The 20,382-nt window shown below is 39.6% G+C and overlaps 1 protein-coding gene and 1 long non-coding RNA gene across 5 annotated transcripts in view; one reads left to right on the top strand and one right to left on the bottom strand.

Moving 5' to 3' along the window:
* Nucleotides 1-20,382, top strand: part of LOC105680442 — a 115,237-nt gene that overhangs the window by 11,866 nt on the left and 82,989 nt on the right. The gene's annotated exons all lie outside the window — the stretch shown is intronic.
* The window catches only part of LOC100740009, a 111,789-nt gene that overhangs the window by 14,079 nt on the left and 77,328 nt on the right, over nucleotides 1-20,382 (bottom strand). For 2 of the 3 annotated variants that reach the window (XM_033319564.1, XM_033319565.1), the window contains exons 3-6: nucleotides 7,005-7,215; nucleotides 6,343-6,396; nucleotides 945-1,108; nucleotides 1-69 (exon numbers count right to left, since the gene is read on the bottom strand). In XM_033319564.1, the coding sequence (XP_033175455.1) occupies nucleotides 1-69; nucleotides 945-1,108; nucleotides 6,343-6,396; nucleotides 7,005-7,215 (498 nt within the window). The remainder of the gene's footprint in view (nucleotides 70-944; nucleotides 1,109-6,342; nucleotides 6,397-7,004; nucleotides 7,216-20,382) is intronic. The other variant, XM_033319566.1, reaches the window with a different exon arrangement.

Here is a 20,382-nt window from a genome sequence, read left to right as displayed (position 1 = left end):
CAGAGTCAATTCCGAGACTGTTCGAGCCGCGCCTCTTTCAGTCTCCACGTTTATTCCCCCTCGCGCAGCCTGCAAACACAGGAAATGCAACGTGAAATTCGGTGCACGACGCGCTAGGAAAATCGCTCGCGACGTATCTTTCTTTCCTTTCCGTTTCTCTTTTTTTTGTTTTATCGTGGCATTTGATGGAACAACGGTTACTTGATTACACCAATGAATTTGCGAATTACCACCTACATATTTACGATTAATAGCGATTTATCTCGAAAGCACACATTATCCCACGAACGGTGTTCGCCGGTTGTTGACCGTGCGAATATTACGATCGAAATATATCGCGAGTGCGGAAAATTAAATAAATCTCCGGTCAGCCCCTCGTTCTCTCGCCCTCTCGCCCCTCTCGCCAAACGTTCACAGTTTGTAATTTCGTAATAAATCTGCCGAGATGAATTGCGCATAGCTTCCACGGATAAATTTTCAGCAGTTCGCCTATCGCGGTCTCGATCGCATTTTTCATTCCGCTATGAACCGATTTAAACGTTCGTTGTAATTACTTCGATTCGACGCGATTCCACAAACAACAAACACTCTCGAATGTCATTGTAAAAAAAACTGCGTTTCAGTTGCTGTGATTCGTTGTAAAAATTCAGTATGTTTTTCCAATCGTGTTTTTAATCTCCCTCCGATTCTTCCCGATTCAATTTCTCTGGAGAAGAAAATTCGACGCGTGTAAACAAAAATCTCGTAAGCCGAGGAAGGGCTTGAAGTTCGTAGCCGTTCAAGTCGCGTCCGCCGTCACCCAGATGATTTACGATCGTATTTCTTTCGTTCGAGACGAGAGATTCTCGTGAGAGAGGGTGTGCAAGGGGTCGATGTCGAAAGAGGATCCGGTGTAAAAAATTTCATTAGAGTCTGTCTCACGAGAAGACACGAGGCTGTATTACCTGGAATGTTAGGAGTTTGTTATCCCGGAGCCATTGCACGCCCCTGATGGGCCGCGTCTGATACGGGGACAATATGACGCATCTCAAGGTGATCGTCGACCCCGATGGCACCCTCTGCTCCCGTGGACCCATTATGGCAGCCACTGGTGCCGTGCTCTCGTAACCTGTAAACCATGTATGGACAAATATCATACGACAGGCAACATCTTCCAGTAAAAATTTAGTATGTCCTAGATACAGTTGTGTGGACTTAGAGCACACGGTATTTACACATTTCTTGTCTCGATTGCTGTAATTATATAAAATTAAATTCTCTAACATAATATAATTTTAGGCAATATATAGTTAACGAATATTGACGAAGACAATAGTTTGTATTGAAAAAATAATTCCCCATATAATTAATTCGTGTGTGTATTTAGTCACATTCTAAAAATGTATATAGATGTTATATGTCATAGATGAAGAATTACGTTTGATCTCAGTTATGAATTTATAGTAGAAGAACAAAAATATGAAAAATGTGAAGCTTTTTATCAAATTATGCCAGGCGTGCAAGTACCTACGAACGACAGTGCGTTTATTTATCACGTTAACAAATTTACTTATTATAGCTATATAGCTATATATATAGCTTATTATAGCTATAATGTAGTTGCAATAGAAACTAATATGACCAACCTCGTTAAGAACGATCGTTCAATTTCTGATCGTATATTGTAGTAATAAAATTGAGGAATTGATCATCACGTTGGCATCTAAATGGCTCATTTATAAATATATACAATTTTCTAGTGAATGGAATAATTTTTCGGGTCGTTCGTTCTTTTCAGGGTTTTATTACGGAGACTTGACCAGTTTCGTATATTCCGATTAATGTGCCGTGTATTTAAAAATGCCGTGCTAGGTATGCACGTTCGTTTGAATAAAGATAGCCGCGCGCCATGCGTTTAAAACAATGTTAAACAGCTTATGGGCTGGAGATCCGAGAAGAAAGTAATTACACCGAGGGAGGAACCTGCGGCAAAAAGAACGGAACGTGTTTTATGCCTTTCCGGCTGAAAAAGTAGATTCATTAAAAACCGTGCAGCACGACGAAGTCAAGATTTACGGAACGATGTCACCAAATGAAAAATAGAAAACTAAGAACTACTGCTGCTAATAATTTCTCGCTTTTATTTATCGAAGCCAGGCTCATTAGACTTTAATTAATCTTCGATTAATTGTCGCTTATCGATCTATGGGCAACATTATTTATGAACAGCATCGGATTAAATCGATTTATTTATTATTATATTAATTGGTATAATCCTACTTTAATATTTATTATCCCATCGAATGAAGCATAGTGTACATATTAAAAGATTTTCCCGTTAATGGACCGCTTTAATACGCGCCATTGAGGGTAACCGACGAGTGTTGCGCGATAATTTTACTTAATGAGAACGTTAGCTTTGCCCCTTGAGCCGTGCATACAAGACGGCGCGCAGCTTTACAAAGCATAGCTTTCCAGCGGCGAGAAAGACCGGCAGCGTAACACGGTTTTTCTTTCCTGCAGGACGTATGTACTGTCAAGTTTGTACATTTTAATTTAGAGGGTCGGCACAAGTGGTCGTTTAATATGCGTGCCACCGTGAAACAGCGTGTTCTTCCCTAGCCCGTGCGACGTCGTGTTCCATTCGCCCCAATTCCCGCATTAAATCGAATCACACGAACCTCGTGAAAAGATCGATTTGAAAACTCCGTCAACCAGCAGAAGAAAAAATCCAGTTGAATTTATAAACTGCAAAGATTTCTTGGACCCTTGAGAAAGAACACGCTCAAGGACAGTCTGAGAGGCAAAAGAATCACCACGGGGTAACCTGAAAATCCCTTTGAATGCACCAAGTCGGTGGCAAAGAGATCACAATTACAATTCGAGACTTAAGGCTCGCTATATTAAAACGCGACCTATTTCTACTCTGCCAGTGGAAAAATAAGAAGACAACGAAGAAGAAGAGCGTGGATGGATGGATAAGATGGAGAAGAGAAGGGCTCTGTTCCTCGTTCGCTTCGGGTAGCCGGATCCTCAGTCCGGAAATTGGACTTTGAAGTGCGAAGAAACAAGAGAACCGTCTCACGTAAGGGCAACGACGCGGCCTAATAATTCATTACGAGACGAAAGGGAAAAACAATGGGAGCGGTAGCGCGTGTTTCGCAAGGGATGCCTTTCCCATGGTGTATGTATGATAATGTCGGGACAAGCATACCATACATTATTCAGCGCGAAGGAGATGGCAAAGAGCCGATGACTAAGACTCGTTTAACGTCACGTTCCTATTCTCCAGTAGCCGTGCAAGCACGGTTACGGTCACGGCAGGTGACGAGGAAAAAGACTGGCGAGAACCGGAGGAGGTTTTCCACGACTACTGGGATTAAAGATAATCCTATTAGACTTGAATTAATCCTCGGGGAACTGCATTTCTCCTCGGCGAAATATTCCGTTATTACACGGCCGCGGCAGCCTGTTTTTCCATCGCCGCTCCTGCTTTCTTCAATTCTCGTTCGCTGTTAACTTCGATGATAATTGTCCTCCTATCTTGATGTTTAATTATTATTCGACGTCCTTGGTTGCCATCCTTCATGGACATAAATAGACAACTTGGCGTTCTTTAGAAAATAATCTCTCTTTGCTTTCGAGCTAACGTCTTCCGTTTTTTGAGAATTTCAGATGAAGTTTATATCCGCCTCTGATTTTTATTTCGTTTTATTTCGCGAAAAAGTTCCGTAGTTTTATCGCGCAATTTTAATAAATCCTGGACATAACAGGCGTTCCATTTTGAATTCGAGGATTATTATCTTGAGTAGAATTCATAGTTTCTAGAAAATTGTCGGTCTACTTATTTCGATATAAAGTGGAGACACGATATCTTCTGAATGCATTTCTACCATTTTATTGTACTCTTTCGGAAATATTTTCAATCTTTCAACATCTGTAGCTTAATTCCATCAACGACTCGAAGAATATCGTTCGACTAAATCAATTACCGATTATTCCCGCAGACTTAATCAAAATATTGAAAAATTCTGATAGCGTTATATCGCTGAAGTATATTATAAAGTAAATTTCACAATTTTCTACAAACTATAAAATTCTATTAGTTTTTAATTCAAATACACTTCAATTACGCTTCTTCTATCTAGATACGCAGTAAGTTCTGCTATCTTTAAAAGTTTTAATTTACTAATCATCAATGTATATCCGTTGATTCGCAGTTATCTCTCTCGTCGCTGTAATACTTGGCGTGCAATCTTGTTTAAAAGCACTTTAATCGATTTTCACGGAGATATCTCACAATCAGTTGAGAAAGGGATGCTTGTTTTTCCGCTGCTCTTAAATTTTAACCATCGCATCGATTCGAAGTCGATGCGACGGGGATGAATTTCAGTCGAGAGTTGGAAGCAATAAAGAAAAAGATCGAGAAATCTCGCGTCTCGGGCATGAAATGATGGAACTTGGAAAGAATTATGAAGCGTCTAGAAAGACGCTGCAAGAAGAATCGACGACAGATCCCGGCCGTCAAAGCCAGCGAAGAAGCGCACTTATCTTTAAGTGATTGATGTCGACTGGATCTTGTTGAAGGAATAAGAAGCGTCTATCGGATGATTTTTTAACGGGCCAACAGTGTATAAAGATGGCACGACATCCCTCTTCGCATCAGTAAAATACATCAAACTCCATTAATACCGTCGCATAGTTAAGGGCAGGAAATAGACCGACGTTTGGAAAATTTATCAAACTATTACCATATAACTATACTACACAGAGATCCAATTTTTTTACAGTAAATTTTATTACATTATTTCATAGATATAGATGAGAGGAAATATAAATCGTGCGATGCTTTATTAAAAAATTATTTGGAAAGTACGAAAAAAAGTAACGAGTATCATTTTACAATTAATATAATCAATAGGTATAAATATAGATATAAATGTCCTATTTCAAAACGTTCACCATTTCGAAAATTGGCAGTAAAATGTTGAATTTATTATTCTATGAAGTTCCCTTCTTTTTTTTTTTCTTTTCGTTTCAATAAATGCATCAATTTTTCGTGTGAGTTCGACACAAATGTTTCTTCGAAGTAATCCACGTATTATTATAAAAGTCTAATAACGCGAAATTGATCAACTTGATATTATTTTCTTCGTATTTCCTACTTTTATTATAACTTTTTAATGAAGCTTCGAACTATATATAACCCAAATTTCATGTTATACTCGTGGAACATGGTGACAAAATTTACTGAAAAAATCTGTCCTATATGCATTTAACGATTACGAAAATTTAAATTTATATAGTTGAGTATTACAATTAGAAATGCGGGAATTGGATTTGGTGCGTTGTATAATACATTTCGCGAGAGCGAAATGTGCGAATTGTAGCGGCAAAGTTTCGCTCAATGTTACGAGGGCCGACTGAAATATCTACTAATTTGCTCGTTCAAAAGTTTGTAAATACGTACAAACACGCCGCGATACACCGTATTGCTTTTGAGAGTCGCGTATAATTTGCACGTGGAAAAATTCATTTTCGCGACTTGGGAATTGCGTCGGGCAAAATGCGATTTAAATGTAACGCGCGAATCAAAAGTCGAACGCGTTCCGTTGAAACAAACACAACGAAGGATAATTGTACTTGTAAAGAGTTGGGAAAATCCTCTTTGGAAAGTTCTCACGGAATGAAGATCACACGAAGCGTGAATATTGTATTTTTAAATCCACTGAAAAGTGGATCGATCAGGGCGTCTTGGCGATTTAATTTACGAATTCGTATACGAAAAACACTTTCGTCCTGGGATAGCAGTTGCAGGATAATGTTACAGTTATCGAGTTACCACAAAATGGATGCAGAATATAGAAACTCTGCGCGATACACAAATTTGGATAAAGAACGAAATAAAAGAACTAAAAAAATGTAGAGATTAATTTTGTACGAATATCTGACATGAAAAAGCTTCCAATGAAGTTTTGATTGCATCGTTGACGTTTGCATATCTGCATAGTGTCAGTGTGCAGTATGCAATAAAATGTCAGACTTGCGGACGACGATTTATCGTTGGGTTTTGATTGAAAATATTGTTTAATCTTGCCCCACGTGTATGAAAATATCGCGTTGTCATAGTTATCCAGCTTCCTGTCCGCGACGTTGTTCCGTGCAACCGATAGACTTAAATTTAGTTTGACAAACGCGTCGCTGGTGAAATTAGACGGCGACGATCTTTAAATTTATCTCCGTGTCTATTAAAATCTCCGACACAATGGCGAGGATACTGTTGGAAACGGAACTAATGGAACTCGTTCGCGGCGGTGTACTATTGGACGGAAATAAACCTTCGTTTTCACGATGCTCACTTACTTATTCGCGTCTGCTGAGAGTGTGGCTCGTCGTAACCCTCCGGTTTGTCAGGATCTGAAAAGGAACAGTGGAAACAGTTAGTCATCGAAGTACCGTTTGTCACGCAATTTAGAAGATTTAGGATTAAGAACAACAGAGATAATTCACGATAAGACTTAAATGGCGTTGAAAATATTTAGAATCTCGTCAAATCACCTGTGCGCTGTACCACCCCATTTGAACATAAAAATTAAGAAACTTAAAAATATTTGGCGAATTTCTAGAACTCAAAGTATATGATAGTACGAATCATAGATAAAACATCTTTCAGAAATTAATAAACGTTGCTATAAAAAAAGGACCTTCATTCGCGTCTCTGACTATATCTTTTTTACCAGAAGATTGAAAAATATTGAAATTCGTGAGTGGTCCTGATTCAATGATCAAGTGTCACAAATAATTCTGCAAAACGATCAGATCGATCATTCCCTTTCATGGAAATATTACATTCAGATATTTCCAAGTATTACCATATAATTAAAAATCGCTGGGCGAATACTGTGAAAAATATTCAACCGGGTTAGGAGTCGGCAAACCTATTAAACGAAGACCGGCTTAAGGACAATTCAATTTAGTGGGCGGATTTAAATAAAGAGGCGAACTAGGAGAGTAACTGCAATTACCTCGCACGGACAGCTGAACAGCATACATCATTTTGGGCTCGGTGTTCACCTGGCATTCGTACTTGCCGCTGTCTGTCTTCCTAGCGTTGTCCAGCCTGAGCGTCCACGCGTCGCTACCCGGTGTATGCTGAGGCCCGAATCTCGTATCCGAGCTGAACAGAGTATTTCCCGACGTGAGAATGTGGAGGTCCTTGCTTCTCATCCAGGACACCTGAAACAAGATCGCGCAGGACGTTGAAAATACATTGTAATGGAATTACCGTCGTGTTAAACACGAACCTGCCATCAGGCCATGCAAATGCTTCTTAAAATTACTTTTCTAGTTTAAGAAGATCAACTTTGAGTTAATTTCAGCCATTGGAAATTAACCTAGGAGTATCCACTAAAATTTACTGTCGTTAATTTTTTCCAGAATCTTGACACGCTTGATCGATAATCGCTTAAAATATTTCCCAGTAATTTTACGGACTGTCTTTGGATAAAGACTTGCTTGCCTTTTTCAGAAAACCTACGTTCTGATTTCTACGGTAAATTTTATGCCTCGATCGTCGATATGAGTATTTTAGTATGTTTCCGAATAATTTTATAAATTGCAAGAAATTTTTGGTAAGATATATGGATAAAGGTTTATTTACTTAAGATATAGATTTGCAACAATGTATTTTCTGGAGGCTTGAACGATCTTCTGTAAAGTTTGTGGATGAAGACTTGTTTGTTTCAAAAACGACTCATTTTTATCTCTTTGATTTTCACACTTTAGTCGTCGACAGTTCCAGTGTTAAAATCGCAATTTGTCGAAACGAGAAACAAACAGATCGATCGACAAATGCAAGTATATTTATTGAAGCGAATGAATAAAAGCTCGCACAGCAAATGAAGAGTATTAATCTAGCCGACATAGATTCGTCTGATATGTACGACTACAAATGCGGTTTCCTCCCTTAAAACTGGAGCCATAGGAATGCACACTTGCGCCCCGTAAATCAGCGCTCTGTTACGACTTATTTCCTTTCCGCCTCGCTACTTTACACCCGTGTTACGAGCAACGTAATACATAACATAGTAACATGTTACGACGTCGTTACCTTATGGCCGAGATAAAGGATAGAGACTGTTAAAAAGAAAGTTCGGCCGCGAAGAGAAAAACAAGAGGAAAAGGGTGGAAGGGAGATACGTATAGGTGGAATTTAATGGAGCGACGCGTGAAAATCTCTATCGTTTGGAGAGAAAAGAACGAAGAGAAGAGAGAAGAGAACGAAAGGGAACCGAGTGAAAAGTTCGTATTTCCTTCGCCTCGTGTTTCCTTGTTCTCCAGCGAAATTTTATTTATCAAGACGAAACGCCGGGTCGAGACGAGGCGTCATATTATTTATGCTGGTATAATTTTATTATCCAACGGCGTAAACCGGAGAGACTGGTTCAACTATTTTTATCGTTTGCAACAATAACGCCGAGTAATTTAAACGCCAGTCCGAGTTAATATACGGTGCAATTACTCTTTCTTGCCGTGGAAAATAAAATCGCTATTTTCTTATGTCACTGGCAAGCACCATTAATAAAACGCAGCAATGAACCGGTCCAGCAGCTCCACGTTCCATAGTTAGAGCCACCTTTGACATATCTTATTGCTTCGGGCTAAATAATTAATCCTCCCCATCCTACTTTCCCACTTTCACTCCACAGTTCTGCTTAGGGGCGAGGGGAGGGGCCGAGCAAATGGGAGTTTACTGATTACTCAGTTAAATTCACGAGTTTCTCAACTCGCGGACTATTTCTTACGAGTTTCCCCGTAACTCGGTTCATCAATTCTTATGAGTTTTCTTCCTGAACACCGGCTACGTTCACGTGAAGAATTCGATCCTTAATTCGACTTGTTCGGTCTAAAGCGGTCCAAAGGTACTTGCGCTTGGCAAATATATCTTCGTCAAGATCACCGTCCACGTTTCTTCCAATTCGACGCTTCGAACGCGATGGCGTTTTCAGCTTCATGAGAAGCTCATTGGGTAGATGTTGAATATTCGTAGTTCGCTGAAAAACGACTTAATTCGACAAATAACAACGCCTCAATGATGCACGGTGCTCGGGCTAGTTGATATACCGAAAAGACGCGAAAATCACGATGGAAGGATGCAAAGTAGTCTCTATATAATTCCTTCTGATTATCCATTCCCTTTCGCATTTTCGTTCGTCTTGTTATGAGCAAAAGTTTCTGCGACCCTTGACGACAAGTAGCACACCTCTAGTACCGAGGATGCTTCAGAAAGCTGCGCCAGCCTTTCCTCTCGGTGCGATTAATATTTCGCGCGATTTTGACGGCACGAAGTTTAAAGGGCCAAAGGGAGAGGGTGAAATGTCAACGTTCATGGCAGCTGTCGAATACGCTGCTTACAATTAATATTTCTCACGACCTTGTAGACACGATCTTGAGCTTAAAGTCTTTGAAGATTGAATATGATCAGCGAATATTGCCTAAACACTCGATAATACTTCGTTGAATAGACTTAATATTATAATTACGACTAAGAAGTATGCACGTTATACTTAATGTTTTTCACAATTTTCAAGCAACTGAACTTAAAAACATCGTGGTAACGATCGGGTATGATCAGAAAATGCTGAGCTTATCCGATCACTCGACGATAGTTCGTAATAACGATCAAGTACGTTCGTTACAAATAATATCTTTCACGATCTTGATGATAAAAAGGTATAAAGCTTCATAGGGCCAAGAGAAGAAGGGCGAAGCGATAACGATTCGATAACGTGGCAACGATCGAACATATTCGTAGCAATTAATATTTTTCACGATCTTGAAGACAAGTAGCCCGAGCCTTAAAGGACGAAAAGAAGAGAATGAAACGACGTCGAAGACGGAACGACAGTGGCTCGTGGTAACGACCGAGTATGGTCAGTGAACACTGCTTATCCGATCGCTCGTATTTCTCAACGTTGGACGGGGCAAACGGTGGGATATTAGATATCCGGTTATCGGGCTGCAGTCATTTCCGATCTGCATCCAGTTGCCATTTTCCCATTGGTCGTTTCGCGAGAATGTGAGAGGATAAACGATCGGTCTGAATGATTTGTTTTGGGACAAGGGAAAGAGAAGAATGTGAGAAGGGGACGAGGAGGAAAAGAACGGTCGAAATGGCATGGAAGACGAAGAATCTAAATTGCGATCGTTCTGCGCGCGGCCTGGCGATTTTTAATAATGTCGTAATATCCAGGCAACGGAATCGAACCCGGTCCGCGACGTTTCGTCGCNNNNTTCGTCGCGAGACGGTGGGACGCAATAATCCACCGATGACAAAAAGAGGTACTAGTCCCTGCCTCGGATACATTCAGCCAGCCGTAGATTTATCGCCGTTATTAAAACAACCGTGGCGATACGAGCAGCAACCATGCTCGCCGGACGAGCGTAGATATTATTCAGTGAGAAGAACAAAAGAAGCTGGGATTAATCGGTAATTAAATCGACGCTGGGAAAACCGTAACGCTTCCGATATGCTTTTTATGCACCTTCTTCCACGGTATCCTACTATGGGAATCTTTTTTCAAACAATAACGTGGTGATAAGATACAGATGCAATCTGGTGAATCGGTAACATGTATATTTATCGAAGTTTATTTCCAAGTCAGATACTACAATGTTGTTAGGAACGCTTGAAGTCTCGAGGGATGCAAAGTCCGATGGACACATGGTTTTCGACGCTGTAAGATCTGTTTTCAATGGTCCATCGCTGTGAAATCGCTGTGAAAGTAAAGCACGAATGATTATATTGGTGAAATTGAAGAACAATCTGAACGTTTCCAATTAATATCATGTAATTTCTGTATACATTTTCCAAATTGTTTTCGGTATTCATCAATACGATGATGATAGTCGATTAAGTAGTATTAGGTTGTCCGGAAAGTGTCTTTCTTTTACAGGCACGCCTTTTACAACAACGCATCTTTATACAAATATGAAACCTAATTTGTCGAACGTTGTGATCTTTAGTTTGATGGAACAAAATGGATCATACGTAATTCGACGAAATAATATAAAACGGAAAATGTTGTGCATCCATTATTTCCTTATAAAACGAAAGAAACTTTTCGGACGACCTAATAGTAACAAAGTTAGCGTAACTTCAAAATGTTTCGTGTATACCTTCGCGAGCCTGTAGTATCTTCGTGTCTGCTATTTAATTTCAATCTTCTCTCCACAACGACAAACCCAAGAAAACAACCATTTCAGAAATCCATGCTCAAAATTGTTCAGGCAGACGTCGAAGGTAAATCGATGCAGGCCGCGCAGGACTGCTGGAAATCGGCTTTGTACATAACGAGAAGAAAATTCAGCGCCGCGTGCGGCTGATTTATACAATAATAACGTAAGCAGCACACGGCAGAGCGTAATGGTCCACGATGTGGGGTGGGAAGGCGGAATGTGAGCGGTGGGTCATAACGTTAGGGGGTGAGAAGAATGTACGGCGTGGCAGGGGCTCGGTGTATCACGGCATTTGGTCGTATGCCAGTTTACTCGAGTATACGAGTCGGATGGCACCAGAAATAGAACTGGCTTTGAGGTCGCGGCACGAAGAGAGCAAAAGATGGAAAAACCGTGGCTGGCGAAGGGGGTTGGTGTTTGCTCGCGCGGCTGGCGGGGAGACAAAAGGACGAGGCAATATACGGAGCCGGCATAACCGCTTTCATCTGCTACGTCGACACAGACCAGGGCCGGATAAAAATGCAACTCCTACCAAGCCGTTTCATCGCAACCTTACGAGCCTCTCTGCTCGTTCCTGGCGCTTCTCCTCGAGGAAAGAGCTACCTTATGGCCACCATTCAGGCAGCACCGAGCGACCCTACGTTTGGCTCGGCAGATCGACCGTGCCACCGACACGATTCCCTCTGCTCGAATGTTTCTTAAATTAGACCACGTTTCCGCGTCGCCGCGAGATCGACCTGGAAATTTTCAGCACTGCTTGCAACAATTTCAAGCGTCGCTTCAACTGTGTAACGTCCGTTCTCTTTGCGTCAAAATGAACCTTCCTCCGGGATAAGAATTCCGCCGCGGTATGATTACGAAATTGAGTTCCATTTGCTCGAAACTACGTCGGGAAAGTTTCATCGAATGAGCGATGTTTAAGTTTTTAGTGTTTTTATTTATACGTTTATATAATACGATCTTGTGCTCCGACAACTGTGTCAAAATGAGTCTTCAGATCGTATCTGAAATCTTCGAATCTGAAATCTGATAAGAATCTGTTTAAATGTTCGAGATCTTGTCAAAGTTTAGTTCAATTCTGATCGGTCGATAGTGATATGCCACAGATGATTACTTAGATATCCTATCGATTATATTTTTGATGGAGCGTGTCAATGAATTTAAAGAAGTGTAACTGTCGGGGTGAAACTAAGAGAGAAGAAACTGTGCATCTATGTTTTGCAACGATCAGGTTTCGATTTTCCTTCGCTTGATTAACAAACTCAGCGACCAGAGTTCGATTGAAATTTATTACTCTGTGATTTACAGCTCTCGTCACATTTTCTTTATCCGGAAGATTCAAGATTCAGAAGATTCAGAGATTAATACAAAGTTGAAGAAGCATAGTAAGATAGTTCACAGGAGCTTGAATTGATCAAGCTGCGGACTTTGAAAGTGGTTTTCGAAAATTCGTGGCCGCTGAAGATGAATGAAATCGCGGATCCGGAAAGCTCGATAGATTTTGCTTGTATGGCGTAGCCTGTATTGTAACAGGTGGTAGAAAATCCGAGGAGGTGATCGTACTGTGAATAGAATTTGTTGAGAGACTACGTTTTCAAGAAAGTTAGGTTTATAGTTAGTACAGTGTGAATGTAGTTAACCGGGTCCCTGTGACTTCAGAGATTGTTGACTCTGAAGTAATAATCTCCGGGTTTAATCTGCGTGAAGACTCGATCCCGGCAATTCTAGAACAAACGTTGTTCGTGCGCGAACTATTTCGATTTACTTTCTTCCTTTAATTTACCTCTGTGTTAAGGTTCTGTATTCGTTTACGAGGGGAGATTGAAAAAGTAACGAGGTGTCGTTAAATGCAATTCATTGGCGTTCATGCTTTCGCACGCGTCCCAACACCGGAACACCTCGATCTTCCTGTTAGAAACAGACAAGGAAGTGGCTCGATGAATAAAGTGTAACTTCCTTTCGGCTCCAATTGCCAAAGTCGAAACTGAAAGTTGAGGAAAAGAGCCGAAGTAGCAAAAACGTTCGATGAGCTTTGGCGCTTCACGATGAACCATCGAATCGTACAATCGAATCGCTGTTCTTTGGTTAAATTATTTACTCTCTTTTTGTCGGTCGTAAGAAACGATAAGAATTGCGCTCGTCGACTTCCTTTTGGACTATGCCAGCCATTATACACACTTTTGAATCGAACCGAGTCGATTCTGCTTTGGTTTTACGCTTCGCTGAAACTTTTCGACGAATAAAAGCCAGCCAGATAATTTCGCGAAACGCGTCTTTCTTCCTATGAAAATAGTTACCAAGTGTAAGTTTTAGTTTGTTAATTGTTCTATCAAAGAATTATATATAATGGAGGAAAACATTGAGTTTGGGGAAAATTGAAATACAATTAAAAAGACATATACTGATTCGAATGAACAAAGACACATCACCGATTGATATGAAAAATTTTCATTCAGAATAATTTATATTTATCGATAGCGTTTATCTGGAAGCAACATTTATTACCAAATATCGTGATATAATTGCAAAGAAATATGTATCGATTCAGGTGGTCCTACTTGATTAAAAATTTCCATATGAAAATAATTTACGTCATAAATTTTCATTTAAAAATAATTCAACTATCGACATCGTTTATCTGGAAGCCATTCGATCACTGGACGAATAACAATTTCCAATTTTAACAAAGTGAAAGAGGCATTCTTTTTCGTGTGTGTATCGATGTGAATTCTGTTTTTAAAAAATAATCTTCTATAAAATGAAATCGATAAAATTTATCATAAGTCGAATAAAATAATGCCTGCCACTGTGTTTAAACATAGTGGCAGCACAGAGAAAGAAGTGCATAATTTTTTGCGTCGACCAATACGAAAATGCTTGCCGTCCGTTTTTTAATCCGATTTCGTTTATCGAGAAAAGTCGAATATCGTCCGTGAAAAAAATTGCATCGCCGACGCGAAAAACGACATACACAGCCCGTCTATCCGTCAAAGCGGATTACGCGAACCGGCTAGCGCTGCTCGTCCGTGATTTTTTCCAGCTTTCGACAACCACGACGCTTTCGAAATCGTCGAAGGTCGAATAATTAACTCGTCGTATCGATTATAACTTGGCCGTTCACGGAGAAAAGAGAATTCGTTCTCTCAGTTTTACGTGATTTGCATAAATCAAACTCCTTCATTTATTAATTTCTCGTGAAAATTTTGTCTTTATGAATATATCGTTGCAATTTTTCACTTGGGAAATTAACGATCGATTAAAAAGGAAAAAAGGAAGATTTGATTAACGCGAATCGAGTGGTATGAGAAGTTGATTAAAACGTCGATTCGATGGAACGAAGAAGGTTGTTGTTATCTGGTTAGCTTCAATTTTTTAACGAACACATCGAAGCCATTGATGAGAAACGTGGGCGCGGCATATACCTGACTCCGACTAACCTAAACTAATCGGTGACCAACAAGGTTCCCGGGTCACTGAGCTTTTATCGATTACCTTTCTTGCGTTACACGTTGCTTTGGCCTAGACGATAATGCCGTTCGATTAACCATGCGCTTCTGATATCCTGCTCAACTCGAAATCGCTCGAGGAGATTTCAAAGATTATCAAGAAACGCTACATATTAATTTCTCTGACTGAAGCAAACCCAACTTACTTATCTAAGTTTAAAAATCCTGTAAAAATCATTCAACAACTTTCTGAGGAAATAAGGATGTTTTTAGTCCTCGACAAAGATTTTTCTTCTAATTAAACAAAATCAAAACCACGTATCTATGTAGATTGAAAAATACAATAAAAATCATTCGACGAATTTCTAAGGGCCCAAGATGATTTCAACTCGTGCATGAAGATTTTCTGTCTAATTACAATAGAACAATATATTTAAGTACAATAAAACAAAATATTGTATCTACAATAGGTCTCAAAAAAGATCAAACTGACAGCTAAGTTTCGATCTTCGATAAAGATTTCTCCGTTTTCTGATCTCAAAAGGATAAGACATCGACGAGTTGCTTCGAGTTGGTCATAAAATCAAAGGTAGAAATACGAACACGCGTCCACGTGATCGAAGGGAATTAAAATACACGAGGATCATAGAACTGGCAGACCATTTGCATACACGCAACCAGCCATAACATTTAATGATAGGATTGTTCTAATCATCGAATCCAGTCATATTATTTAGCAAACGCGATTTAACATATATGATAAGCTATAAATATTGATAAGTTCAAAATAGAAATGATGTACTGTTCCCAGTAATAGTAATGGATACGTATGGTCAGTATTTTACTAAAAGGTCTCAAAACCCAAAAATTACTAGCTTAATCGTAAAACTAAAACGTTCTTTAATCTTCAAATGTATCAGTATATAATCGATATTTTTTTACTTGAAGCATTTACAATCCCAAACCTATATATGCAGGAAAATTTACTTTTCCTAGCTACGTCAATATTCTGACAAACCGAGGATACATTCTCGCCTTTCGTTGTGTGCAATCAATTGGATTTCGCTGTGTAAGTTGCCAGTGGATTATCGTCTCGTGAAATTCACGTTTGAAATTCCAGAAAAATAAACGGGGAATTCCGTGTTTGGAAAGCTCGGAGTTATTCAGAGCGTGCGGAGAAGACGTTACGAGGAAAAAAGAAGAATTTACGATAAATTACGTTTTCATCCGAGTCACGGCTGAAGTTTGAAAGCGGCTCGAATTATCGTCATCGTCATCGCTGACATTCCGTTTCCTTCTCCAGAAAGCGCTCCATTTCGTGAGAATTATCCTAGCCGCGGAGTAACGCTCGCATCTAGGCCATGAATTTATCATCCGCACGGCGCAATCTCGCCGCACTACTCCTCCTTAAGGCGTGTATTAATTTTTCAAGAGGCCGGCACGCTCGCGATTTCATAATTCACGAGTCTAAACAGAGGCTAATGCGTCTGCAACAAACGAGGCTACATAATTATACCAACGCAGATCTATTTCTTCGTCTTCCCGCCTTTCCTTTATTCATTTTTTCCACCTTTTGCCTCGTGGCTAGAATATAAAAGGTGTATCGTGCAGTACTTGATAAATAAAAGGGCCACGCGCTCGTCAGTGCGATTCAGTTGCGAAAGAAGAAACCTCTGTGAACGCGATGAAGAAAAGAACGCATCTTTCTCACCTTGCTCGTAAAGAGAGTGCAGATTCGGTAAACGCAACGAAAGGAAGGAAAAAGAGAAGGCAACCTAACTGTCGACGTAGTTAGAGAACTAACTTCATTAGGACATCAAAGACGCCTTGCCAACGCGTCAGAGGGATCGCGTCGATACGCGATGATAGAAGGAAAAGGGAAAGACGCTACAATGAAGAAACGAAAGGGGAGGAAATAGAAAAAAGAAGTGTCGTAACCGTAATTTGCCCGAAGCTCGGAACATGAAAGTAGCAGTAAAACGAAGTGCGTGCAGTAAAAGTGGATTGTAATTGTCAGACATATGTTTCGACGAACCATGAAGGAAAGTGTTATGCGAAATGTTCTTGGAGATGTATATTTTCTTTGTATTTGTTTTACGCAGAAGTTGAACATCACCCATTACGTTTTCTTATATTATATATGATATCTTCTATATAGTCGCTCATGAATGTATTTGATGCATGTATATGATACATACTATAGAAAATGTTTATAAACATAAAATATTTTAAAATTTCATTGATTCTCTAATGAAACACGATTGTCATGATTACGTTGGTAAAATTTAAGACCAGTTTAAAAATGTATATAAAAGTTACGAGACATTTGTTACAAACATTATATGATTATATATTTGCAAAAGGTTTCTACAGGCGCGTAAATATTTTCACGAGCTACAGTAATTTGTTATATTGGAGGAGAAAAAATAGCGTGAAAATTCAATTCTAAATGCAATTACGTATTCACCGCGCAATCAATGCATGGAAAAGGCGTGAAATGAAAGGAACCTGTGTGAGCTCGGCAGGAGAACAGGTTAGCTGTGTAGCAACCATGGTTTCCGAGGAGTTTAGGTGGTTGAACAGCGAAGTAGTATGGCTGCCTGTCGGGTAAATGGAGGGCACAAGGGGCTATGCGTGCACCCTCGCGACTCTTGCATTTTGCATACTGATGAGCCCACTTTCAAGCCACTTCGCCTCCCATTTCCTTTTTTCAACGTTTCCTTGTCACTTTTCGAGTTTCTGCTCCCTTCTGTCTTGTCAACATTACGCCACCCCTTGACAATCGCCACGAGGATAGCAAACAAAATATTCTCTCTTCTTTTTTCGTTGAAAAATCCCTGCAATTTTTATCATCGTGTTTCATTCTATTCTGTTTAACTGTTTTACAAACTATCTGTCTTTGAACAAATGAAATTGCATCAGAATGAAGGGAGGTGGAAAAATGTTTCGGATTCAATTGCATACGAGAATTTGGAATAGTCACCCTTTCGCACGGCTTTTGTAACGCATGGCTCTTTCATAACAATGATATTTTGTTGTTTGACATTGCCATGGGAACACGCGAGATTGTTATGCGGTGCATTTATGCGAATAATACGATTGTCAAAAGCCGAATCTCGCAGCTTTTACAACCGTCTCTTGCTGTTCTACGTTATTACTATTTCGTCAGTTGTATTTCGCGCGAATATGCTGACACAGTAACTATGGTCCACGACGAAACCGACGACCAGCCGCAGTAGTAGTGGAACGTCCTAGTCAGCCATCGTAGCTACTGGGTTCTCCTTCTGTTGTTTCGTGCGATATTTCCCAAAATTATCATCTCCTTGATAAGGATGTTTTAAATAACCAACGAGGACACTCTTAACTCACTTTTACGTAGTATATTGCCTACATACACTTGCGTATATTTTATATACCTTTATAGCTTTGAGGAAGTTTAACTCGTTTAATATCTTGCTCGAAAAAATAAAGAGCTTTCATAAAGTCGAGATATTTCTAAATTAATTATCAACATTCAGGACGTTTAATTACTAAAATTAATCGCATTTTAAAATCTTCATAGTCTGCTATTCAATTATGATAGATTTAATCTGAGATTACACACAAGTGCATATTAAGCTTTTATTCTCTTGTCACGCGGAGATACTTGTAAGTTGAAACCAATTTCAGTAGAAACAGATGATGTTAGTCAGCTGCTACTTATTCATTTCCCCTCCTTTCTATCGAGACCGCGAAAATACCTGGAAAAAGAACCACATTTTCTTCCTGGGACTCATTATTTCGGCTAACCGATAATTTCCTCTTTTTTCTTCGCCGGATAATGACCCCTGACAAATAGGAATTCTCGCGTAACCGTCTTCGATCGATTGCAAAGCAACCAGGAAACTTATGCAGCGATTTCTACGCGTGCTTACTTTGTCGGTCATTTATAATGACGACCCACTTTGACATGTTTAGAATTGTCCCCTCACTCAATAGTTAAGATGATATTTTCTTTTTCAATGATGATCAAGTATCGAGTGAGCTCTTCGCAAATTTAATTTTAATTTTAACCACTAAATTACATATGTAATGTGACAATGTAACTTATCACGTTCTTCACATAAATTCTTCTGTTATACTGGTTCGCTTCGATCAAGAGAATAGAAGCGAAATGATCCTAGATTTATATCATTAAAAAGTTCATAGTCACAAGAAATGGTTATAACAGTTAATCTGATACAAGAAAAGCAATTCTCTAATTATCTTGAGTAATCTAATTCTCATTTTCATTTTCCACAGAAGGAATAATTTCTTTGTTTCTTCCTGTCGTGTATCAAACAGGTATCGATTATTGATTCAAAGTCATTCGAGGTAAAGAGAAATATAAAACCACGTGAACTTGGTGAAATGAAAAATAGGGAAAGAAACGATGAAAACGGTTTACACGGCAGAACGTCATTCGAGCGAGATGTAACGTGTCCGGGCTTATTTTCCCGCGTTGCAAATTGTACGATCTGGGGAAAAGAATGAAAGGTTGTCGCCTGATTGCTCCGCTGAGCAAATCCACGAATGCGTGGATGTCGAATTTCGACCAACTCTGGCCAACGGCTGGATGCAACGCAGTTGTCGTAAATTCGAAGAGTCATCTCTCTGGATTCTCTACTCTTTTTTTTTTTTTTTTTTTTTTCATCCTGTTTTACGTAAAAATGTGGGGCAAACAGAGGATCGACATTAAGAGCGCCAGTTATCCAGGTTTTTCGTTAACAACGAAACGAAATTCGAACCAGCAACTGGTCGATATAGTTGTGGAAGAATCTCCGTTGTCATTAATCAGCGAAACGAAGTGGTCGAACGTTGATACGAGCCGGGTTTCGCCAGTATTTTTTGAGTAATGAGGGTAATATTTACGTTCGGTTCTGCGGTGAGAGACGCTTTTCACAATGGGAACACAATCGACACGCTAGAGGATGAAAATTGCGTGTCGACCAGAGAGATGGAATATCCGCCGGTCCGCCTATGAATTTTTATTTTATACGCTTTCAACGTTTTCGCTGGAAATAGGCTACAATTTTTCTGTCCCGGCCGGTAGGTGGACATCCGGTCTATCGATGACGTTTTCCACAATACCGAAAAGCTGATGATTCCATCCTGTGACGTTGAAAGAGCCGAATATTCTAGCTTCGAAATAACAGGCCTAATTTTTTCCTTTCTTTCTCTTTGCTCTATGATTCGTTATCCTTTCTTTTTCTTTCGACTCCTTTCTCTCTTTCTTTATTTCTCTTCGTTTACGTCTTTTTCACGGTGCTACCTACATCCAGCATTACGTCATCCAGCAATAATATGAATAATGAATATCTTCCATTTCATAACCCACGGACATTATATTCAATCAAAAATGATCACGTAATATCGAATGTCAGTATCAATTACGATCAATCATCGGTATCCAAACAGGTGCATTAACAACGTTGTAAACAGCAGCCGCTGTTTTATCACTGGTAACTTGTTGATTACTAATTTCGATGGCTCGATGCTGCACGTAAAATGAAATAAAACTCGGAATATCGATTCTGTCACAGGCGTATCTTTTTCATTAGGCATCCCAATTTCCCGCGTAATTGTCGCGTTTCACATAAACCAGCGGGCAGTTAATTTAGTAGTGGAACGAGCAACGAAAAATAAAATTCATCAGAGAGAAGTGATTGTAGTTTCGAAAAGGAATCATCGATTGGGTGAA

The sequence above is a fragment of the Bombus impatiens genome, unplaced genomic scaffold (genome assembly GCF_000188095.3).
Source record: "Bombus impatiens unplaced genomic scaffold, BIMP_2.2 scf_0166, whole genome shotgun sequence".
Lineage (NCBI taxonomy): Eukaryota > Metazoa > Arthropoda > Insecta > Hymenoptera > Apidae > Bombus > Bombus impatiens.
Note: the sequence above shows the minus strand (reverse complement) of the source record. Positions and strands in the feature narration are given on the sequence as shown.